The sequence below is a fragment of the Piliocolobus tephrosceles genome, chromosome 7, assembly GCF_002776525.5.
Source record: "Piliocolobus tephrosceles isolate RC106 chromosome 7, ASM277652v3, whole genome shotgun sequence".
In the NCBI taxonomy this organism is placed as follows: domain Eukaryota; kingdom Metazoa; phylum Chordata; class Mammalia; order Primates; family Cercopithecidae; genus Piliocolobus; species Piliocolobus tephrosceles.
The window spans coordinates 112,788,012-112,811,344 of NC_045440.1; the positions used below are offsets into that span (position 1 = coordinate 112,788,012).

The following is a 23,333-nucleotide window of genomic DNA, read 5'->3' on the forward strand; positions in this document are numbered from 1 at the left end:
CCCACCTCAGCCTCCCAAAGTGCTGGGGTTACAGGGGTGAGCCAACGCAACTGGCCTTCTTTTAAATCTTGAATGGGCTTCCCTCCCTTCTGTCTCAGGCCCTTTGCAATCTTCCTATCCTAAACATTTCAGATAAAATGTCATGTTCTCAAAAAGGCCTAGGTCATCACCTGTCTTACATTCTCAAAACTCATTCTACTTTTTTTTTAATAGCCTTATCACAATTTTTAGTTCTCTGTGTCATTGCTCTTGGCTAACTGTTCCCTCCACTAGACATTATGTTCTGTTAGAAGAAGGACAAGCTGTGTGCTCACCCTACATCTGCTCTCTCAGCCTCTAGTACAGTGTCTGAACAATTAAATAGCTGTTAAATAAATAAAAGAAATTTCAGGGCAATATGGTTACATATCTGTTCTTTTATTATTCTTCATTCATGATCATATTTTGCTAGGTGTTTCTAGTTATAACTTCAAGACACCTTATTATGTACATTTTTATATAGTGGCTGCTTCAAGACAGTTCAATTTTTATTTCTTTGATGATAAATAGAAAATTGGATAAGTACAATTTTGATTTTGTACTTTTTCTCTGCTTTTAAATCAGCTTTGTAATATAGAGTTATTGTTCTTCTGTGATTGGGAATTTGATTGTGTATTTTCATTAATTCCAGGTCATCACAATGTCAGCTTCATCTTAGATAACGATTATGGAAGGTAGGCAATTTTGTACATAATAATTTTTATAATTTATTCAACTGGGCAAATAAGATAAAATGTACATTTACTTTGTGCCATAGATGCAGAGGTTTAAAAATAAAAACTTAACTACTTTATTTCCCCAAATTAATAGTTAAAGAGTCTGTGACTTCTTTTCCCTCATAATTTAGGCTTCATACATAACCTTTCTGTTGTAGGGAAATCTAGCATTAACTAAAATAACATAAAAATCTTCACTTGTGTTACGGAAAAGTATTATTTTATGTCCTAAAGCTTTTCTGATTTAATTGTAACTTTTTAAATAACTAAAGCAATTAAATTCAAATTTAAACTAATGGGAGAATAAACAAAGCCTCATGGTTAATATTACCTGATAAAGATTTTCTTTTAAGTTATCGACATAGGGAGTTGTGTAAGATGGTAGTTATATCTTTCAATTGTGCATCTTAACAGCAATATTAATAACTCATATTTATGACTTTTAATAAGACTAGAACTCATTTCCAGATGTTCTACATTCTAATTTCAGTAAGAAAGATCATCATACTTTTATAGAAATATCAGAGTATGCAAATCTCAATGCATGTTGAAACCCCGTATTATAGATAATAATAGTGAGCATTTAGCAGCAGGCATGGTGTTAAGCACTTTACATACATTATCGAGTTTAATCCTCCTAAAGAAGCTCCCAAGGATAAATTAAGTGTTATCATCCACCCTATGTTACCCACTGGGAAAATGAGACTTAGAAACATTAAATAATTTGCCTAGGGATATTCAGCTAGTAGGAAGCAGCATTAGTGTGCAAACTCATGCCATCTAACTCTAGGACCTGAGCATTTTATTCCAGTGCTTTGCTATGACTGATGGAGTGATTCAGCAATCAGTACCACATTTCATCACTACTTACGATCCTGATCCAGGATTCCATACCATAGCAGGATTTCTCTACCCTTGGGAGCATTTGCAAATGTGTGGAGAATCCGCTGGCTGTCACAGTAACTGGGTATGTTAATGGCCTTTAGTGGGCAGTATCATGATGTGCCAAACCCAAATCAATTGTTCTGCCCAAAATGTCACAGTGTCTCCTATTGAGAAAGTGAGTTGACAGAAATCCAAATAAATTGCATTAACACTCAATCCTGATATAGCTATAGTAGATCAATAATAGGAAAGATCGGTTAATTTCTTTTTTGTCTCTGAACAATGATCAGAGGTCTGAAAAAATGGCAATATTACAATCAAAGTAGATTTTATTCCTGGCAGCACTCACAGACTACAAGTGAAGGATGAGATTTTGTCCCTTCATGTATGGAACTGCAATTGGTTAGTGAACTCAAGTGCACTAGCATTGTATTTAGAGACCATCTGCTTGTAAACATCTAGAGGAAATAGGTGTCATTATAACAAAATGATGCCTGACTGGACACTTTATTATAGACCAATATAGGCTAGACCAAAACTAAAAGTAAATCAGAGTGGAAGATATATAAACAATGCTATAATACAACTTTGTGATTTACATGGGACACATGACTTAGGGTCACATAACTTAACAATTATTCTCTTCAGGTATGACCTACTTACATACGACTTGATAAGCCAGGGCAACAGGATTTCTTAAACATATTAGAAAACCATATTAGAAACAATAATTATTGAGTTTTAAATGATTTTTTAAACTATACATGATTTTTAAAAATGCTCTTAGTAGCAACCTTCCCAAGGTGAAAGAAAAATGAATTCTTAGTTCTGAGTCTGTATGAAAAGCATTAATTGCCAAATCCATCATATGTCTCTCAGAGAAATAATTATCCAAAAATAGAGGATTCGAGTGATCAAGGTTGAATGTGATTGATAAGAACCCATAAATCAATATACTGCATTAACATGCCCAGAAACTTTCAATTTAGAAATGCCAGCAAATTCACATATAATAGAAGCGAAAATACTGCATTAAATTGTTGATTCTATGGACTCAATTTATAATTCCAGCCCCTACCCAATTTTAAAGCCAATGGCTGTTCCTTTGTACAAATGTCTTAGAATTGAGGAAATTTGTGTTTCTGTATAAAATATTCTTATGAATTTAAGATAACTGTTAGAAATATGGCATTTATGATTTTAAAGCCTAATTTTAAGATTACATGGTATTTTTTGAATGTTAAATCATTCATTAACTTATAAAGTTGATATTTCACAAATTTCATGAGCATTGTTGAATATCAAATAAACCAATTAAAGGCCTTTCTGTGGCATCTATTCTGTATTTCTTTTAATAGCCAACCTTCTCTTCTCTATTACCCCAAGTTCAAACAACAGCTGTTCCAAACTGATAAGGTTCAGACGACGTTGCCTTAATTGAGAAATGCCTGCCTAGTCATTATCAATGAATTAGTGGAAACAACCTCAGTGTCATCCAAAATAAATTACATTCAAATTTTATTTCAGGAGGCAATTTCCCCACTAACTTAAGAAGCAGAGTTAATTTTTGAGATGCAGGATCTGACCGGACACAATATCGTTGGAGCTGGCAAGGTTTCAGATCTTTGGGAAATCAGCCAAAAGGCTTCTGACATAAAAATGTGAAATCTAGCATGAATTTCTTAAGTAACTAATCTAGCATAAAATATTTCCAGAGACTCTGTAGTCTTGCAAATGAACATAGTAATGCCTGGGTTAGATTTATAGGACCGCTAATTGTTGGTCTCAATGACAACATTTACATTATTCTTTTAGATTCTAATTCAGTATAACTATGATGAATGAGACATGAGTCTTAATATTTGAATTTCTTAACTTTCCTAATGGAGAATGCCTTGAACGTAATTAAAGTAACAGCATTTAATTTCCAGAATTATTTTCCTTCTTAATTCTTTAGGTTTATAGAAGTATAAGTGCATATCTATGAATAATGGGCACTGTGTTTATTAAGGACAGTTTTAACCTGGTCAGTTATTGCTAATTTGCTGTCATCCACTTGCAGTGTCACACAGATTAGTGGGTGGAGGAGGAGTACTGTGTAATACATAGGTTAGGAGGAGCCACAGCTCTGGACTCAAACTGCCTGGGTCCAGTTCTGTGTCTGCCACTTACTTACAGTGTGATCTTAAGTTAATTCTCTGAAATTCACCTACCTCATGTGGTTAATGTAAAGATCAAACGGCATAATCAATTGAAAAGTCTTAGCATGATCCCTCCTCTTAGAACAAAAAAGAGATTCTAAAAGAAGACAGACTGGCGTGGTCAGCAGAAGATCCCAGCCTTTATAAAGGGTAATCCTCGCGTATGCTTTTTTATGTCAATATAATTTCTTAAAATAAACTCTACAGCCAGGCGCAGGGGCTCACACCTGTAATCCCAGCACTTTGGGAGGCCAAGGAGGACAGATCATGGGGTCAAGGGATAGAGACCATCCTGGCCAACATAGTGAAACCCCAACTCTACTAAAAATATAACAAAATTAACTGGGCATGGTGGCATGCACATGTAGTCCCAGCTACTTGGGAGGCTGAGGCAGGAGAATCCCTTGAACCCGGGAGGCAGAGGTTGCAATGAGCCAGGATTGCACCACTGCACTCCATGCTGGCAACAGAGTGAGACTCCATCAAAAAAAAAAAAAAAAAAAGAAAGTAAAAGAAATCAACTTTATTGAGATATAGATTGCAATTCAGTACCAAATGTATATGTGTATGTCACCAACAACCAAATCAAAATAAAGAAAATTTTTATCTTCTTGCAAAAGTTTCATCCTGCTCTTTTGCAGATTATCACATAATTACTATCACTGAAGTTAAAAAAAAAAATTCCTAAATTAAAGATCATTTAAAGCAGAAAATTTAACCTTTTTTTAACAGGAGTTTTCCACAGAAAATGGCATATTTTGTTTCTTCTCTCAATAAAATTTCAATGTTTCAAACATATGCAGGTATGTGACTTTTCTTTCACTCTGTTGTAGGGGGGAAGACAGTGTATAATTGATTTAACCAAACCAAAGGCAATGAATGTAAGGTGTATTATATTATTTTATGTACTGCCAGGAAACGAAAAATGCCTAAGATGGGGAGTCTAACAGGAAGCTCCAACATTAAGCAGGACCTCCCCCACAGCAGACAATATTCTTAGTGTAAGATTGATTGAAAAATAAACTCATTACACTAACACAGACGGCAGGGAAATTTGCATGTTTCAACTTTGGCTATTGGTAAAGGGAGGGAAAAAAATCTCCACTGTCAATCTTAACCAAAACCCAGTATAGACGCCTCTCAATTTACAATGGGATAACCCCATCATAAGTTGAAAATATTGTTAAATTGAAAATGCATTTAATATGCTGAACGTGTATTAGCTTAGCTTAGCTTAGCTTTCCTTAAACGTACTCAGAACACTCACATTGGCTACATCGTCTGACAACACAGTGCTCTGAAGTTACAGGTTGTTTACCCTCATCATTGTGTGACTGACTGGGGGCTGCTGCTGGTTGTGCTGCTCAGCATCAGGAGAGAGTATTTACTGCATATCACTAGCCTGGGAAAAGATCAAAATGCAAAATTCTAAGTACTATATGGTTTCTACCAAATTCATTATTTTTCACCGTTGTAAAGTCAAAAAATCTAAAGTCTGACTTTGTTAACTTGGAGACCGCTGAAACTGTCTCAGATTTATGCTCTCAGTGTGGTCCAAAAGAATCCTCAAGAAGATCATTATTTAATTTAAAGAGGTCTCAGGTTGCTAGTATCCCTTGGAGAGTATCAGAACAAACACAAATCATCCTGAAAGAATTGTACTTCACTCCAGGTCAGGAGTGATAGAAAGATACATTTAGACTTCAAAGATGTTAAAAAAAGGTGAGTCTTGGAATCAATCAAATGTGATGTATCTTGGCTTTTCTAGAAGCTTATTTAGTGTGAAATTCATATGTAAGAATACATAGGTATTTGATAGAGTTAATAAGGATAAATTTTAGTAGGAATCTGCCATATGTCATGTACTGGGCCATTTTACAATATACCTACAACTTATATATACAAAGCCACAAGAAGTTCAATCATAGGTAAATGTATTACTATAAGAGAAAATTATAAGAAGTTGGTCCATGAACATAGGAAAGGTTCATTCTTCAAGAGCGTATGGAAGAAGAGTGGTTCTACCTGCCTTCCTGCTCAGCTCAGGTTTTCCTTACTTCTTTAACGCTCGCATTACCAATGTTGCTTTAATACCAGTCACCACCAAAGCCTGGTCCTTATGGAATGTAAGTCTCTGTCAATGCCATGTTTATTGTCATTTTTGCAGGACTGCATCAGAGAAAGCAATGTAACATCTAATTTATGCAGTTGGTAACAAAGGTGTTATGGCTAGGTAATTTGGAAGTTTTAAAAAATCAGGCATTTGCATTTATGTGTAATATTTATGGTATTTTATTTAATGTGCTTTTACCCCAGAGGTCACTATGATTTTCCCTTCACAAGGAAGCATTCGAGGTGGCACCACACTGACAATAAGTGGACAGTTCTTCGATCAGACAGATTTCCCCATCAGAGTTCTAGTTGGAGGTATTTCTCATGTTTTTTTGATATATTACCTTATTACCACCAATTCTGCCTGTTCTTTAATAATTCGTAAGACTAATAATAGTCTTTTCTCAACTCATGCCTTCATTTGGAAGCTGAGTATTTTCACACAGTCATTTGGTTCTGGGGTTTGATACTCTTTCCATTGCAATTTTCCAGCAAGGGTCACTCCCTGAAACCTCATGTGAATAGGACCTGAGCTTTAGGGTTGGCACCAACAGGCTTTGTGTAGCAGCATTGCAGCTGCCATCCATGAATTCCTCACCACAGCTTAAGGACACATCTACCCTTAATTTAGAAGCTCTTAAATGCCCTTTTTGAATGGTTGTTATTTCTTAGCGAGTTAGCTAATTGTGAGGAAATTTAAAGTAATATTTTGGGTTGTTCGCCTCATATTCTTCTCATATGCTGTGCCTCATCTGGACATCAGTAATCACTGATGATATTGGCCTTGAAAAGAGCAGTAATTTCAATGAGTTGTCTATTTACAAATGCATGTAGGACTTGGTTTTGTGATTATGCTTCACTTTTATGTGCCCTGTCCAGATCTGTTCAGAGGTAGGCAGCTATGCAGCTCAAAAGGAGTGAATGTGATCTTGGGAATCTTCCCATTCAGCCGTAATGACATCACTTTTATTGCTAGTCAGGGGACAGGATGCCTGCCCATGGAACAAGGCATATGCATTTCTATAGTCCTCTTGCTCAAGTACTTTCTACCTTTTATGGAATCTGCCTGCAAGCCAGCCAAAATGTGATTTCAGAAAAAAGAGAAATGGATATTAAGCAACCTCACATAATATTTATACAGTCTTCTTTCGTGTCTGCATGAATCCTTGCTGGTCATTGGCATACATACTAAAACCTGGGCCATAAATATTTAAAATTCATATATGTATTAATCTGACCAGATTTTATGTTTTAAACATTAAAACTCAGGCCATAATGCACTTTTAATTTATATAATATGTTTCATAATCTGTCTTATGTTTATTTTGCATATGACTATGATGCTGTTGATATGAAAAGAGAACATATTAGTTTTCTACCATCTTTCATTACCATTAATATGGCAACCAGATTCCAGATTTTGAATCCTCAATAATCTATTGAAAATGTGATGTTTATGTGTCTTTCCTTTGCTTCCAATAAAATGGGTGATTGGTTTAATATACTGTTCCTATTTACTGTTTTCTGGTTCAAATTTCTTGCATCCATAAAACATTCAAAATAATGAAAGGGGCTGGGTGCAGTGGCTCATGCCTGTAATACCAGCAGTTTGGCAGGCTGAGGCAGGAAGATTACTTGAGCCCAGGAGTTTGATACCTGACTAGGCAATGCAGGGTAGCCTGTCTTTACGGAAAAAAAAAAAAAAAAAAAAAAAAAAGACTGGCATAGTGGTGCATGCCTGTAGTTACAGCTACTTGAGAGGCTAAGATGGGAGGACTGCTTGAGCCCAGGAGGTGGAGGCTACAGTGAGCTATGATCATGAAACTGCACTCCAACTTGGGTGACAGAGCAAGACCCTGCCTCAAAAAACACACAAACAAATAAAATGGTGAAAAGTAGTGTCAAAATTTAAAATTTCCAGGCTATCAAACAAAACTTGGCAAAAATATCTCTCTCCATTTCTGTTGTCCTCACATTTCATGGGCTGCAACTGCCATTTCAGTGAATACTTTCTGAGGCTGACCATATGTGAGGCATTGTGAGGAACACATGGAGGTTTAAAACATAGACTCTTCTCGCAAGTCTAATTGTGCTGATATAAAAGTTATAATAGCTATCTTTTAAGCTTTTTTCCTGTTTTGGTTTCAGTTTATCTGTGAAAATGCCATTTAACAGTTACTACCCCCCTTTTTTTTCATTTGAAGAACTTGGACTAAACCAGCATTTCTCCTACTCAAGAGGTCTGGGGTCATCTACCTTTACAAATTCTGAATGACACGGGTTTATTCAGCAGCTTATCTCCAAGGAATAAAATATAAGTTTTTACTTTGGATTCGGAAGTGATACCTTGTGCAAAGACATAGTATTGTCAAATTTTTTATCTCAGAAATTATGAAATTTTGTATCTCAGGCTTGTGATGTTATACCAGAAAAAATGTTGCTTTGTGGAAGTATGACAATTATTGCATGAAAAGCTTTAATAGAGAATATGTAAAAGAAATAAAGAGCCCCAATTTGCCTCTTGTTTATGCAACTTTGTTTTAATTGCAAAAGTGCTTAAAGATACACTGATGTGATTGCATTCTGAAGTTTCAGTAGTAACGGTTTTGTATCTTGCTTCTCTATAGGTGAACCTTGTGGTGCTTTGAATGTCACGGAAAGTAGTATATGTTGCAAAACACCCCCCAAACCTCATATTTTCAAAGCTGTATATCCAGGTAAGTTACCATCAGGGAAAATGGCCATTTCTATATTTACATAAAAATAATATATTAGTAAAAATATTATTTAAACTTTTAGAGCTCAGAATTTGTAGTAAGAATTGTAAGAAATTTCCTCCAAGTTTTAAAATTTACATTTTCTGGATTAGAAAATATTTCTATTAAAATAACTTTCACAAAGCTGCACCTATGGAGAAAAACCCAGCCTAAATTATCAAGACACCCTACTGAAAACAGCACATCTCTACTGACAGAGCTTAATTATGCTTTTATTTCTAATTAAACTATGATAACTAAAACTTGGTACAGTCTACATAGAAATTTTTTAAATGCTTTTTTCTGATTAAAAAAGATAAATAGGGGAAGTTAAATATTCACTTGTCTAGAAAAATGTGGGAGTGAAAACAGGAGATGAGAGAAATGTTACTCTAAATTCTTTTCAGACTTTCACCTTGTGACCCAGTGAAATTGCTTTCCTATCTACACTAATAACATTGAAATGCTGTACACGTGTCTGCGTGTGGTGTGTATCTCATATCTTGCTCGCACAGTGAAAGTTGTTTATAATCGTGTCATTGTTTCACATTTGAAGCCAATTAAATGGTTTACCAACCTCTTAAATTTCTTTGGTTTGAATATTAGGAAAAAATGAGCAGTTTAAGAAAATAATTTTGATAATTTATAATTGATGACTTTAAAGAAAATTGTATACATTACTAAACACTGCTGCTGTAAAAGTTTGAAGTGCTCAAGCTTGTCTTCAACCAAATTCAGCTGAAGAAGAGTAGCCATTATTTCCCATATACAGACTAGCTTACGGCTGTTAAAGAAAGAAATAAGCCTAATTGTTGTTGCAGTTGAAGGAAAAGAAAAAGAGAGATGGCTCCTTTCTGTTTAGGAAAAAATTTAATCACAGGGTTTATTCTGGCAAGTATAGGTACAGTTTATTGAGAGTATCCTGTTTTTGATTCTGTCCAAGAAGAAGAAGAAATCCTAGAGTAGAAGTAATTTTAAAAAATAAATAAATAAATAAAACAAATATTGAGAGAAACCTGAAAGCCAACACTTTCTCTTCTTTGATTAATGGCTTTGTAAGCCATTAATTTACTTTTGTTAGAATCGTCAAGGCAAAGGTTTTGTATTAAAATGGCATGAATCTTGAAGTTTTGCAACATCAGCTATATCATAAGTAAAAATTACCATATATTATCTTACATAAAGCACTTTTTAAATGCCAGATGTTTTACGTATGTATTATACATAATCCCTATAGCAGCTATGCAAATATTATTATTACTCCCATTTTACACATGTGGAAACTGAGGCTCAAATAAGTGAATCAAACAGTGAACAAATTGCAGACTGCCCCCTGGCTACAGGTACGTGTAGGGGAATATGTAATTGTCTTGTTTGCACACATGCTAAAAATATGAATTGATATACAGAGTCTATAACTCACACCCAAATAGAAAGCCACTGAGACATTACATCATGATCCTGATGAAAGACTTATTTTATTTCACTACACTTAGGAGGGAGAGGCCTGAAGCTTGAGGTATGGAATAATAGTCGTCCAATACATCTGGAAGAGATACTGGAATACGATGAAAAAACCCCCGGGTACATGGGTGCCAGTTGGGTAGATTCAGCTTCCTATATTTGGCCTATAGAACAAGACACATTTGTTGCACGCTTTAGTGGATTTTTGGTGGCTCCAGATTCCGATATTTATAGATTCTACATCAAAGGTGATGACCGTTATGCTATTTATTTTAGCCAGACTGGACTTCCAGAAGATAAGGTAGGGAAACCTCAGAATACTATTTGGTACTATAAAAACACTATGATGATGTTTATATGTATCTTACTTACTTTAAATCAAAACAAATGAATATATTAAAAATGTATGAGAAATGATGTCATGTGGTTTGGCTCTTGGCTACTATCCTGGATATGATACAAGATATAAGATAATAGAAAACCTATAGCCTACAAGAAAATTTCCCATACCTGAAAATATTTCATTATTCTACATTTACTTGGTCATGAGATAAAAGTCATTTCTCTATTTTATTTTTTTCATAAACAGAATTATACATTCAATTTCATATATAGTTTTTCACATACTAGTATTAAATACTAATTTTATTAAACAATTTATTTAATCACTATTTTTAATGACTAAGTAGTGTTATTACATGGATTTACCAAGCTTAGATAACCATCTCCCTACTGATAAGTTTTTATTTACTTCTGGTGTTTTATGACCACAAATAATACTACTCTATTGAACATCTATGTTCATTAAACTTTTCTGTATTTGGGATTATTTTGTTAGGACAATTTCACAAATATGAAACTAACAGATCAAATCAATTTAACATTTTATGACTCGACTTATGTGGCAAGATTGCTTCCCAAACTGGTTGTGTAAGTTTAAATTGCTACCTGTAATTTATGAATTCTAATTTTTATCATAGTTTGTACTCCAAGCATGTGTACTCCAAAGATAGTATAATCATTCATAATGGGAAGCCCAAAGTCCTCTCACTCTAGTGTGCAGAACCATTTAGCTATCTTTGGCAATCTAATTTGGATTAAATCTCTCAAACTTCTCCACAGAGCAAAAGAATATTTTATTTGTCAATAACTGCCTTTCTCCCGGTATGTATCTTCTTAGTTTCCACTGCAGTTCTAGTTATGGAAAAGCTATGATCTGTGTAGCATACTCGGTACAGTACTGTTGATGTTACTGAAGGGTAGAAAGAATGAAGTGAGCTTTGATAATTTAAAAAAAGTATAGCATAGTAGATAACAGATCTTAAAAGAAAAATATAAAGTAGTTTTATATTTTTCTACTTATGAAATTTCTAAGACTGAAATAATAAATGATAAATAAATAAATAAGTAAACGTTGAAAAGGTCTATTAATAAATTCTCCATCTCTCTGGGATTAGGTGAGGATTGCATATCATTCTGCTAATGCCAACAGTTATTTTTCCAGTCCAACACAAAGATCAGAGGATATTCATCTGCAGAAAGGAAAAGAGTAAGGTTTTTTCTTGTCGTTAAATTACTGTGTGATATTTACAAACTTTACGTTTATATTTTTAAATAGATATATGTATGTGTGTGTGTGTGTGTGTGTGTGTGTGTGTGTGTGTGTATATATATATATTTGAGCTGGAGTCTCCCTCTGTCGCCCAGGATGGAGTGCAGTGGCCTGATCTCAGCTCACTGCAAGCTCCGCCTCCCGGGTTCATGCCATTCTCCTGCCTCAGCCTCCTGAGTAGCTGGGACCACAGGCGGCCGCCACCGCGCCCGGCTAATTTTTTGTACTTTTAGTAGAGACGGGGTTTCACCGTGTTAGCCAGGATGGTCTCGATCTCCTGACCTTGTGATCTGCCCACCTTGGCCTCCCAAAGTGCTGGCATTACAGGCGTGAGCCACTGCACCCGGCCTGTATTTTTAAATATTTTCAATTTATTTTTATTGGTGGAAGTGGATATTAGTTTATTGGCTTAATTTATTATTGGTCATTCGCTATAATTTTATTCAAATGTATTTCTTTATTTTCAAGAATACTGGCATTCAGCTAACCAGGGAAATTTGAAGTCTAGAATAACCCTGTTGCAAACTTATACTTTTGTGAAATTACTTGATCCTGTTCTTAGTTCTTTACTTGGACCTCTCAATCAATCCACCCATCTAATTTCTCTGTTTCTGCAGCTGAGCTCTTCAGTATTGCTAGGGAAAAATCACTAAGCCACATAGACTGTTGCCACTGTTAATGTGTATTTGTTATTAACTGGTTTATTCCAGGCCCTGAGCCAGGTACTGGAAATTTGAGAATATTAAAATACACTGCCAGAACTGACAGAGCATATCGCTTAGTGTTGAAAGGTCAAGTCCAAGGAGCCAATGAGTGGGATTATCATCCAAATACCAGATAATTCCATTCAAAAAGCCATTCAGAATTCCTAGGAAACAGGAAGATAAAAGACATGATACATTCAAAATGGAGAAGGTGGACGTCAAAAGATGCATTGAGATCATATTCATCATTTGGATCTGTTAGACTTTACTGTATAACAAAGCACTTCAGACTGTAGCAACTTCAGACAACAAGTGTGTATTATTTTTCACAATTTTGTAGTTGGCTGAGCTGTTCTTTTAGTCCTGACTAGTTTAGTTGGGGATTGGTAACCTAGAATGCCTCGCTCATATGTCTGGAGCCTCAGCAGGCGTGGTTGAGTCTTAGATATCTGGGGCATCCCATTGCTCGTGGTCTCTCATCATCCAGGAGACAAGCCCAAGTTTGTCACATTGTGGATGTGATCTCAGCAGTAAAGAGGGGAGTCCTAATGCACACACACTCTGCAATACTCTGTCTGTGTCACATTTGCTAATATCCCATTGCCCAAAGCAAGTGACCAAGCCTAGACTCAAGGATGCAGAAATAGACTTCCCTTCTTGATGGGAGGAATGCTTTTTTCTTTATAAATTTACCTCATCACCCTTTCAGATATTGATGAAGTTATGCTCAGAGGCAGCATCATGAGGATCTTATGGAACTGGACAGGGAGGGTTGGGATCAACGGAACCTGGGAGCAAATTAATGTTCTCACACTGAATGTTCTCGCTGAGGTCTTGGTAATACTGACATGGGGAAAAACTTTTATTCCTTTTTTCCTCCTTCTTCTACTTTCACTTCTTTATATATTAAACATTTTCTTCTATAACCATGAAAACTACTGGGCCAGGTCAGGATAAATGGAGTGCCTGATTAATCCCTACTGCAATTAAGTGTCAGTACATTTTCAGACTCTGGCTTGTTCTTGGAAAATGAGTTCAGTCTACCAGCTTGGCAGGAGCACGGAGTTTGAGTGAAAGCAACTCCTAATACATCTTGAAGGGGTGGCCTGCCCCTCCACACCTGTGGGTGTTTCTCGTTAGGTGGAACGAGAGACTTGAGAAAAGAAATAAGACACAGAGACGAAGTATAGAGAAAGAAAAGCGGGGTCCAGGGGACCGGCGCTCAGCTTACAGAGGACCCACGCTGGCCCCGGTCTCTGAGTTCCCTTAGTATTTATTGATAATTATCTTTACCATCTAAAAGATAAGGGAGTAAATCAGCAGTAAGACATATAGATAAAGATCTTTGTGACCTGAATAAGTTCAAGGAAAATGCTGTGCCTTGAGATGCATGTGCAAACATCTCCATAAACCTTTTAGCTGTGTTGCTCCAGCAAATCCCACCTTATTCCTAAAGGCGGTTTTCTCTTTGCTCAGTAAACAAAGCACACAATGGGTTTTACACGGAGATGTTCCATTGTTCAGGGAAGGGCAGGAGACAAATGTTTTTCTCTTACTTGAGATTTAAGAGAATGGTGATGACCTTTAACCACAAGCAGCCTTTAGGCACTTGTTTAACAAAGCACATTCTGTACAGCCCAAAATCCTTTAAACCTTAAGTCACCACAGCACATGTCTCTTGCAAGGACAAGGTTGGGGGTAGGGTCATAGATTAACAGCATCTCAAATACAGAACCAAATGGAGTCTCTTAAATCTACTTCTTTCTATATAGACATAGTAACAGGCTGACCTCTCTTTTCCCCACACATCTGCTGCCTGGTGTCTGTGCTCCTGCAAAACCAGCTTGGAATTTACATACTGTGCTTACAATCTGAAATTGAGGCCACTCTAGCTGGTTTATTGTAAAGTGGTTTTTCAAGCCTTTCCAAAGGTAGCTCATATTGCTAAATCATTCTACTCAAATACCACAAATATAGTTTCCTCTAGTGCATATCTTTTTGGTCACCTTATTCTGTTTGGAATTCTCCCTCAGTTACTAGTTTAAAAAATTTTTGAATCCTTAAAATTCCATTAGCGTTTGTTATTCATATGGAGAAAGGAATAATATTTATTTTATGAAACTTTTGTGACGATTAAATATAATAATGTCTGCAAAGTGCTTAGTTTATTGTCTAGTACAAAGAAAGCACCTAATTAATAGTTTTGAGCCATGAGTAAGGATGCAAAATTTTAATGGTTCTTCTTTGAATTCTGCTCTTTAGTTAGTGTTGATCATCTCAAGTCAGCAGAACTGATGAGCAGGTTCTTATGGAAGTCAAGAGCCTGATATAATCCCCAAATATCAGTTCCACGGATGATGATCCAGCACCCCATCATTCTACACATATGAAACATGATAAATTTCCCTCATTCAGACTCTTCCATGAACTGTGGATACTGATTCTCCCTATATAAGAATGTATGTTGAGTGATATGAGACAGTTTAGGGAAGCTCCCAGCTGTCCTCTCCAAAAATGTGAGCAATGGTGACATTGTTGGAGATTTAGAGGAGAAGCAGTAGTTTTGCACTCTCCTGTAACAGCTGCTCAGTGAAGGCATCACCTTTGGTACTCAGTAGGATGAGGGGCAGGAGACATCAAGAATCAGGAATTCAAAATATAAAGTGAAAATCCCATCCAGCTAGTTGGAGGTCCATAGTAAATCTGACCAGTAAAAGTTTCCTGAGGCAATATTTTATTCCCCAAGTTACAAATGGAGCCAAATTTAAGAAACATGGAAGTAGGAACTTTTATTCCTGACAAATATAACCCCTCAGGTATAAAATATATGCTATGCCTAAGCCTGACATTTTCTTGAACACATTAAAATATTTAACCTCTGTATGTTGTCTCTGCTATATGCCAGGGACAGGGTTATTTTTCAGGATCTTGAGTATAGGAATTAGTATTGTCTTCAATAAATATTTATTGACTAAGCTGAATGAATTGGTTATGAATGAGAACAACTTTCTACTAATGCAGATACCTTACATAATTCATTTTATTTTAGCAAACTGCTATGAAAATTTTAACATTTGAATATTTAAAATATGAGATACTACAATATAAATTATTTAACAGGCAGGCTTTTAAAATAATGTTGATATTTTATTCATTAAAATAATTTCATGGCAAGTGTTGTGGAAAAAAGTTACATTCATTAGTTACTCTATTTTCCAGATATTATATTGAAATCTTGCTGCAGGAGTACACATTAAGTGCATTTGTTGATGTCGGACTGTACCAGTATCAAAATGTTTATACTGAACAACAGACAGGAGATGCAGTGAATGAAGAACAAGTTATCAAATCCCAGTCGACAATCATCCAGGAAGTACAGGTTTGCTATGATTATAGTTCCACTTACAGAAAGTAAATGTCCGAAGGCAGGATCTCAATTTGGTTATTAATTTTACTAGGTAAGATACTGTTTTAGGTGAAAGCAGTCATGGACAATTATTGAATTACGACTTTGAGTATCTGTATTATAAGCCAAAAAGGCTGTTACTTGTCATTTGTAGTAAAATAGAGCAATAAAGTGACATTGAATAGCTGAGTTATGATGGTTTTAAAGTATATATAATTATATATTATATATACTTTTAAAAGTATATATAATTAAAGTATATATAATTTTCATATATTAAAAATATTATATATATTATATAAAGTATATATAATTATATATATTTAAAATATTATATAAAGTATATATAATTTTCATATATTAAAAATATTTTTTAATTGGAAAATAGGTTATAACATTAGAAAACTGGGAAACAACTAACGCAATTAATGAAGTTCAGAAGATCAAGGTAACCAGCCCCTGTGTGGAAGCTAATTCATGTTCACCTTACCAATACAGATTAATCTATAATATGGAAAAAACTGGTAAGTTATAAATAATAAGGGAGATACCGTTTCTGTTCATGCATAGATGTAGCCATAAAGTATTTGCTCCAGTCAAATTATATTGTCTAGAAAATATAGTTTTGATGATAGGCTAGACAAAGAAGCAGGAAAATATATTATGGTAAAAAGCCTTCAGACTGGGATAGAAAACAACATCCATAAAAATAACTTTCTGGCATATACCATCACTTTCTAATAATAATGATAGCTATATATCTAAATGCACATGGAATTTATATATCTATTACTCACAGGTGTAAGTTAAGAAAATGGGAATTGTGAATAGTTAACCCAAATGCCCATCAATGATAGACTGGATAAAGAAAATGTGATACACCATAGAATACTGTGCAGCCATAAAAAGGAACGAGATCATGTCCTTTTCAGGGACATGGATGGAGCTTAAAGCTATTTCCTCAACAAACTAACTCAGGAGCAGAAAACCAAACACTGCATGTTCTCACTTATGAGTGGGAGCTGAACAATGAGAACACGTGGACACAGGGCGGGGAACAACACACAGTGGGGCCTGTTGGGGGGTGGGGTCGGTGCCGAGAGGGCATTAGGTTAGGGAAAACAGTTAATTCATGCTGGGCTTAATGCTTAGGTGATGATAGGTTGATAGGTGCAGCAAATCACCATGACATACGTTTACCTATGTAACAAACCACATCCTGCACATTTACCCCAGAACTTAAAATAAAAATTAAAAATTTAAAAGGAATTAAATGCATCATTGCACAGAAGTAAACATGTCGGCCGGGCGCAGTGGCTCAAGCCTGTAATCCCAGCACTTTGGGAGGTCGAGACGGGCGGATCACGAGGTTAGGAAATCGAGACCATCCTGGCTAACACGGTGAAACCCCGTCTCTGCTAAAAAAAAAAAAAAAAAAAAAAACTAGCCGGGCGAGGTGGCGGGCGCCTATAGTCCCAGTTACTCGGGAGGCTGAGGCAGGAGAAGGGCGGGAACCCGGGAGGCGGAGCTTGCAGTGAGCTGAGATCACACCACTGCACTCCAGCCTGGGCGACAGGGCAAGACTCCATCTCAAAAAAAAAAAAAAAAAAAAAAAGAAGTAAACATGTCTTTGAATTTTTTAAATTAAATGCTAGGCCTATGGAACACCAATTTTTATCAGCTAAAAAACAAAAACAACATTGCATGTCTTTTTTTTTTTGAGACGGAGTCTCGCTCTGTCACCCAGGCTGGAGTGCAGTGGCGCGATCTCGGCTCACTGCAAGCTCTGCCTCCCAGATTCACGCCATTCTCCTGCCTCAGCCTCCTAAGTAGCTGGGACTACAGGCGCCCACCACCACGCCTGGCTAATTTTTTGTATTTTTAGTAGAGACGGGGTTTCACCGAGTTAGCCAGGATAGTCTTTATCTCCTGACCTTGTGATTCGCCCGCCTGGGCCTCCCAAAGTGCTGGGATTACTGGCGTGAGTCACTGCTCCCGGCCGCATTTTTATATTTTATAACAAATCCTAAAATATAACTTTCGCTACTACTGTTAATTTTTTTAACCAGTAAATGCTGATGATTGCTTATTCTTTGCCAAATCCAATAATTATTACTGTGGGAATATTAGAACAATAAAATATCAGCCCTGTCCTCAAAGAGATCACAAATTAAATACTCAATATTACTGAACTTGAATCAATTTCAAAATACAATTTCTCAGAGTATAGGTGCTTTAAAAATGTAAATACAAGGCATCAGTGTTGGCTGCGGTAGCTCAGATTTCAACTTTTCTGTTTGTTTGTTTGTTTGTTTTAATCCAATCCGAAGTCTTCCTACCTGCTGATGCTTCTGAATTCATACTGCAATCAGCCTTGAATGACCTCTGGTCTATAAAACCAGACACAGTTCAAGTAACAAGAACACAGAATCCCCAGAGCAATATCTACATGGTAACATTCATTTCAACTAGAGGTAAGCATGTATTTAATTTTGTACTTGTAGGAAACAAATGTATATTCTGTGCCACTCTAAAAGTTCCATAAGATGACAGAGAAAAAGACTTGGTTTAATGTCAGCAGAAATTAAATGATTATTTTTTTCTATGATAATTTAAATTTTAGTTGTATTTCAAGGAATGTACAACTGCAATGCATGAGAAATGCACTATACATACTACAAATGCATTTTCCATATGATAGCCTACTTTATAAATTAGTAAAAACTAGTGAAAATATTCTTTGTGAAAATAAAATTTAGGCAAATCAATATTGTCCAGGAGACACTCATCTGGTCAAATCTTGCCTACTAAAAGGATTTTGTGGTCAAATTCACATGGGAGACACTGTATACCATGGGTCTTCCTTCAAGACTGGTAGAGCTCGTTGGAATATTAAAATCCCTGAGGAGTCCTGCAGTATTAAAAAAAAAAAAAAAAAAAAGGAAAAAGAAAAAAGTCAATTCACCTGTGTTTAATGCAAACGTATTTTTTCTCTCCATCCTTTTTTTTCAAGTAATAGCTATTAACCTCCTATTAATGTTTTACACAGAACACTTTTGGAAATATTGACATAGACATTCTGCCTTCAAGTCAGACTTCACAACTGACTTGGCTATTTGGTATATTTAGGTCAGAAAGTGGGTCCCTGAATGTGTGTTTATGTATGTGTGTGTGTTTACTTTTCTTTGGGTAATCATTATTTTTCAATTCATGTAAGTAAAATGTTACTTCAATATTTGTGTCTCATTTTATGAAATTGTTTATTTGATTGTTGAGTGGAGGATAAAGAATTTGATTTTACATGAATTTAAGTTTTAAAAAGTGTACAAAAGTTAGATTGTCAAAATACTTATGAATAAACATGTGAATATCCTTTTTGATGTATTTTTATATATCAGAGAGAAATTTTAAGACTTCAGCAGAGACCTTAAGAAATATGGTACCCAAATCCTAACTGGGCAGATTTTAAGACTCTACCCAACAGAAAGGGTCAAAAAGATCAGTGAGATTCCACTGGTAGAGCATCCTTTCAAAGAACAGAGACATTTGAGGGCAGGCTTTATTTCTCTCAAAGTGGCAAAGTCAATGATTATCATACTAAGTGGCATGGTATGAACAAACCTCACAGGTCAGAGATTGTTTCCTGGAATTCATCTTTGTGCCCTATTCATGTCTAAAGAAAACAGCAATATTTCAGCTGAGCATTTGCACTAAAATAATGGTACTAGCACAAAACTAAAAGAATTTTTGGAATATCCTACTGCTCATTGATCTTTATCTCATGATCCTAATACATCTGTCTGTTTATCTTACAATACTTTCTTTTACATAGAGACAGTGCCTTAAATATATAGCACTTTGTCTGTTTTGCCATTTATGCTATGGATAAATCTGCTCAAATTTAAGGATCTACATCATCCCCATTCTTCCTTCTTTTGTGATAATGGAGCACCAAATGAAACCAATTTGGCTACATTTGAGTGTCTATTTAATATATATATATATAAATATATATAGTTTTATATATAGGCATTTTATTAACTTCTACAAATTCTGTTTGGCACTAAATTTCAGGAGATTTTGATCTGCTTGGTTATGAAGTAGTTGAAGGGAATAACGTCACACTGGATATTACAGAACAAACCAAAGGAAAACCCAACTTGGAGACATTCACACTGAATTGGGATGGGATCACTTCTAAGCCACTCACTCCATGGTCATCAGAGGCTGAAGTACGCTGTAGGAATGTTTCTACCACGCATTTTCCCTGCACCCTCTCACATCATTCATGGGCCATTTGTAGACAGCTGGGAAAGAGATATTACTTGAAAAAAATCACTTCAAATTATTTATCCCTGATCGACTCACCACAATTTATATACTGTGGACACTTTTATCTGAAAGGAGACTAAGAGTCAACCTAGTGCAGCCACCCCTTTTTCCAGACAAGGCATATCTCAAAGCTTCCAAAACCTTGCCCTGCCTATGTGTAGAAGCTCTGAGTCCCTCTAACCACACCGGCATTGTTCTTCACTCAAAACCCAATTTGTTATCCTGTAAAATCAGAAATTCCTTGAGAGATGTAGTGCAATAAAAGGTTAGCTATAAAGTATTGGTTAGTTTAAATATCCTTTTTTTTTTTTTTTAAACAGAACACCATTTAAATGTCAACCTTTTATAAAGAACACTTTAAGGAGGAGTAATACATTCTTCTATTTGGCATGATAAGTTGGAGCCTACCCATAGTGAGGAGAGAAGGGAGGAAATATTCCAAAGACAAGAGAGGGAAAGGGGAGTTCTTAGGTCTGTGCCAACAGGGTCTAATGTATCTCTATAGGGGGCAGCTGTTCAAAAAGAAAGAATGCTTGTGAGTTACAACATTTTGACAACTTATCTGGACAATGAATTTAAGTTAACATTTGTTTACGGATTAAAGAGTACATATTGTCTCAAGCCCTTAATTCTAAGTGACAATTATGTCTGGGCTTTGCTGGAGAAATTGATATGGAAATTATAGGAGACTTGTGAATATGTACTAATTTCTGCATAATCTTCAATAATTGATTATTTTTTAAATAATTATAAATACAAGCTTACAGTATATGCATCTAATTTTTTTTTTTTGAGACGGAATCTCGCTTTGTCACCAGGCTGGAATGCAGTGGTGTGATCTCCACTCACTGCAACCCTCTGCCTCCCAGGTTCAAGTGATTCTCCTGCCTCAGCCTCATGAGTAGCTGGGACTACAGGCACGCACCACCATGCCCAGCTAATTTTTGTATTTTTAAAAGAGACAGGGTTCCACCATGTTGGCCAGAATCTATTGGAGTGTATCTTTTTTTTTTTTTTCCAGTTAATTTTGAGTTAGTTGGAAAAATTATTTATTTGGAATCTATCTAATTGGGTACTAATTAATTTAGGTTTGCTTCACTGCTGTCTTTAAAAAGCTACTAAACAAATATGTCTGCCTTATGTAATAACTAAGTATGCTAATATTAGCCAAATTATGTAACTATTGTTATTCTAGAATAAAAGTTTTGAAAACTCATTGGCCACTAAAATTATCACACTTAAAATTATTTAGAAAGTTAACTCATAATCATGACTACAGTATGGGAATTATGAAAATGTTCTATTAGAACTAATTAGTAGAATCAGGAGTAGGATTACTAGTGTTCTAACTTTTCATGAAAAGAAGTTACTAATGTTTATATTGTTAATTTAGTTTCAGGGAGCAGTGGAAGAAATGGTTAGCACTAAGTGTCCACCACAAATTGCAAATTTTGAAGAAGGATTTGTTGTGAAATACTTCAGAGACTATGAAACTGATTTTAACCTGGTATGAAATATTTAATGAACCGTGAAACTAACCAAATGATAATTTATATAATGGTTTGAAATTTTATAATTTCTTTTTTGTAGTAGCATTAATAACTTTGTCATTCACAATCAAATTGCAAAAATGACTTTGTTATACATTTATTTTAAGGGCTGTTGGTAGGTGCTATTGGTAGTGCCTTCTATGATTCGTTTGTCAAAAAATTTTTACTACTCATGAATTTTCTTACTAGAAAGTAGGAAAGCTGAGCAAAGGTAAGATTTGTAGTGTTTTTGTTTATTTTGTGTATTAGGCCATTGTTGCATTGCTATAAAGAGATACCTAAGACTGGGTAATTTAGAAAGAAAAGAGATTTAATTGGCTCACAGTTCTGTAGACTGTACAGGAAGCATGATACTGGCATCTGCTCAGCTTCTTGGAAGGCTTTGGGAAACTCTCAATCATGGTGAAGGCAAAGGGGGAATACGCACGTGTATTGGCTTGGTCAAGGGCAAGAGAAGAGAGTGGGGTGGTGCCACATACTTTTAAACAACCAGACCTTGTGAGAACTCACTCACTGTCATGAGAACAGCACAGATGGGGTGGTGCTAAGCCATTCATGAGAAATTCACACCCATGATCAAGTCACCTACAAACAGGCCCCACCTCAAGCTTTGGGGATTACACTTCAACATGCAATTTGGTGGGGACACAGATCCAAATCATGTCATTTTGCTTTTGTTTTCTTTTTCTTTTCTCTCTTTTTTTTTTTTTTTTTTTTTGAGATTGAGTCTCACTCTGTCACCAGGTTGGAGTGTGTTGGTGCAATCTCGGCTCACTGCAACCTCTGCCTCCCGAGTTCAAGCAGTTCTCCTGCCTCAGTCTCCCAAGTAGCTGGGACTACAAGCACCTGCCACCATGCCTGGTTAATTTTTGTATTTTTAGTAGAGATGGGCTTTCACCATGTTGGCCAGGATGGTCTTGACCTCTTGACCTCGTGATCCAGCCGCCTCGGCCTCCCAAAGTGCTGGGATTACAGGCATGAGCCACCGCGCCCAGCCTTGGTTTGTGTTTTCTTAACATGGATGCACAGTATATCCTTTCTCCTCATTGACTTCAGAGATTATAATATATAGTGGGGCATTATATGTTTTTATGTATTATGTAGTTTTATATAACTGCTTCTCTTGCTTTCTGACATAACACTCTGGTTAATTAGTACACGGCCCAGTCATTATTTCTTTCTTAATGAGATATTTTCTTTAACATAGAGTAAAGGAAGAAAATTGAATATGTGCTTTCTAATTCTCATTTTTAAGTCTTCAGGAAGTCAGCTATTTGCTATTTCCAAGTGAAAACTGTAAGAATAAAAAATGTATACTCTAGTTATTTAATTCAGATCAATACCCTGGATATAAATATAAATCCTTAAGAATATCTCTCATGATACTTTTCATGAGCAGATTAGTGAGAAAAAGATCTTTCCATTTAATAGATGACCTTTTCAGCTTCGTTCAAGAAATATATGTGTATTTATGTTCTATTTTGAATGTAGTACTAGCAGCCATGAGGATGGCACATGTAATTTACCTTCTACTCCTTTCCTACTTCATCTCTCAT

The 23,333-nt window shown here is 35.7% G+C and overlaps 1 protein-coding gene across 1 annotated transcript in view; it reads left to right on the top strand.

Annotated features, from left to right (window-relative positions):
• The window catches only part of PKHD1L1 (PKHD1 like 1), a 157,171-nt gene that overhangs the window by 21,710 nt on the left and 112,128 nt on the right, over positions 1 to 23,333 (top strand). The window contains exons 9-19 of the mRNA XM_023223228.1: positions 671 to 713; positions 4,574 to 4,644; positions 6,158 to 6,268; positions 8,581 to 8,670; positions 10,206 to 10,474; positions 11,631 to 11,722; positions 15,709 to 15,868; positions 16,284 to 16,419; positions 18,226 to 18,369; positions 19,970 to 20,127; positions 21,621 to 21,734. Coding sequence (XP_023078996.1) covers positions 671 to 713; positions 4,574 to 4,644; positions 6,158 to 6,268; positions 8,581 to 8,670; positions 10,206 to 10,474; positions 11,631 to 11,722; positions 15,709 to 15,868; positions 16,284 to 16,419; positions 18,226 to 18,369; positions 19,970 to 20,127; positions 21,621 to 21,734 — 1,388 coding nt within the window. The remainder of the gene's footprint in view (positions 1 to 670; positions 714 to 4,573; positions 4,645 to 6,157; positions 6,269 to 8,580; positions 8,671 to 10,205; positions 10,475 to 11,630; positions 11,723 to 15,708; positions 15,869 to 16,283; positions 16,420 to 18,225; positions 18,370 to 19,969; positions 20,128 to 21,620; positions 21,735 to 23,333) is intronic.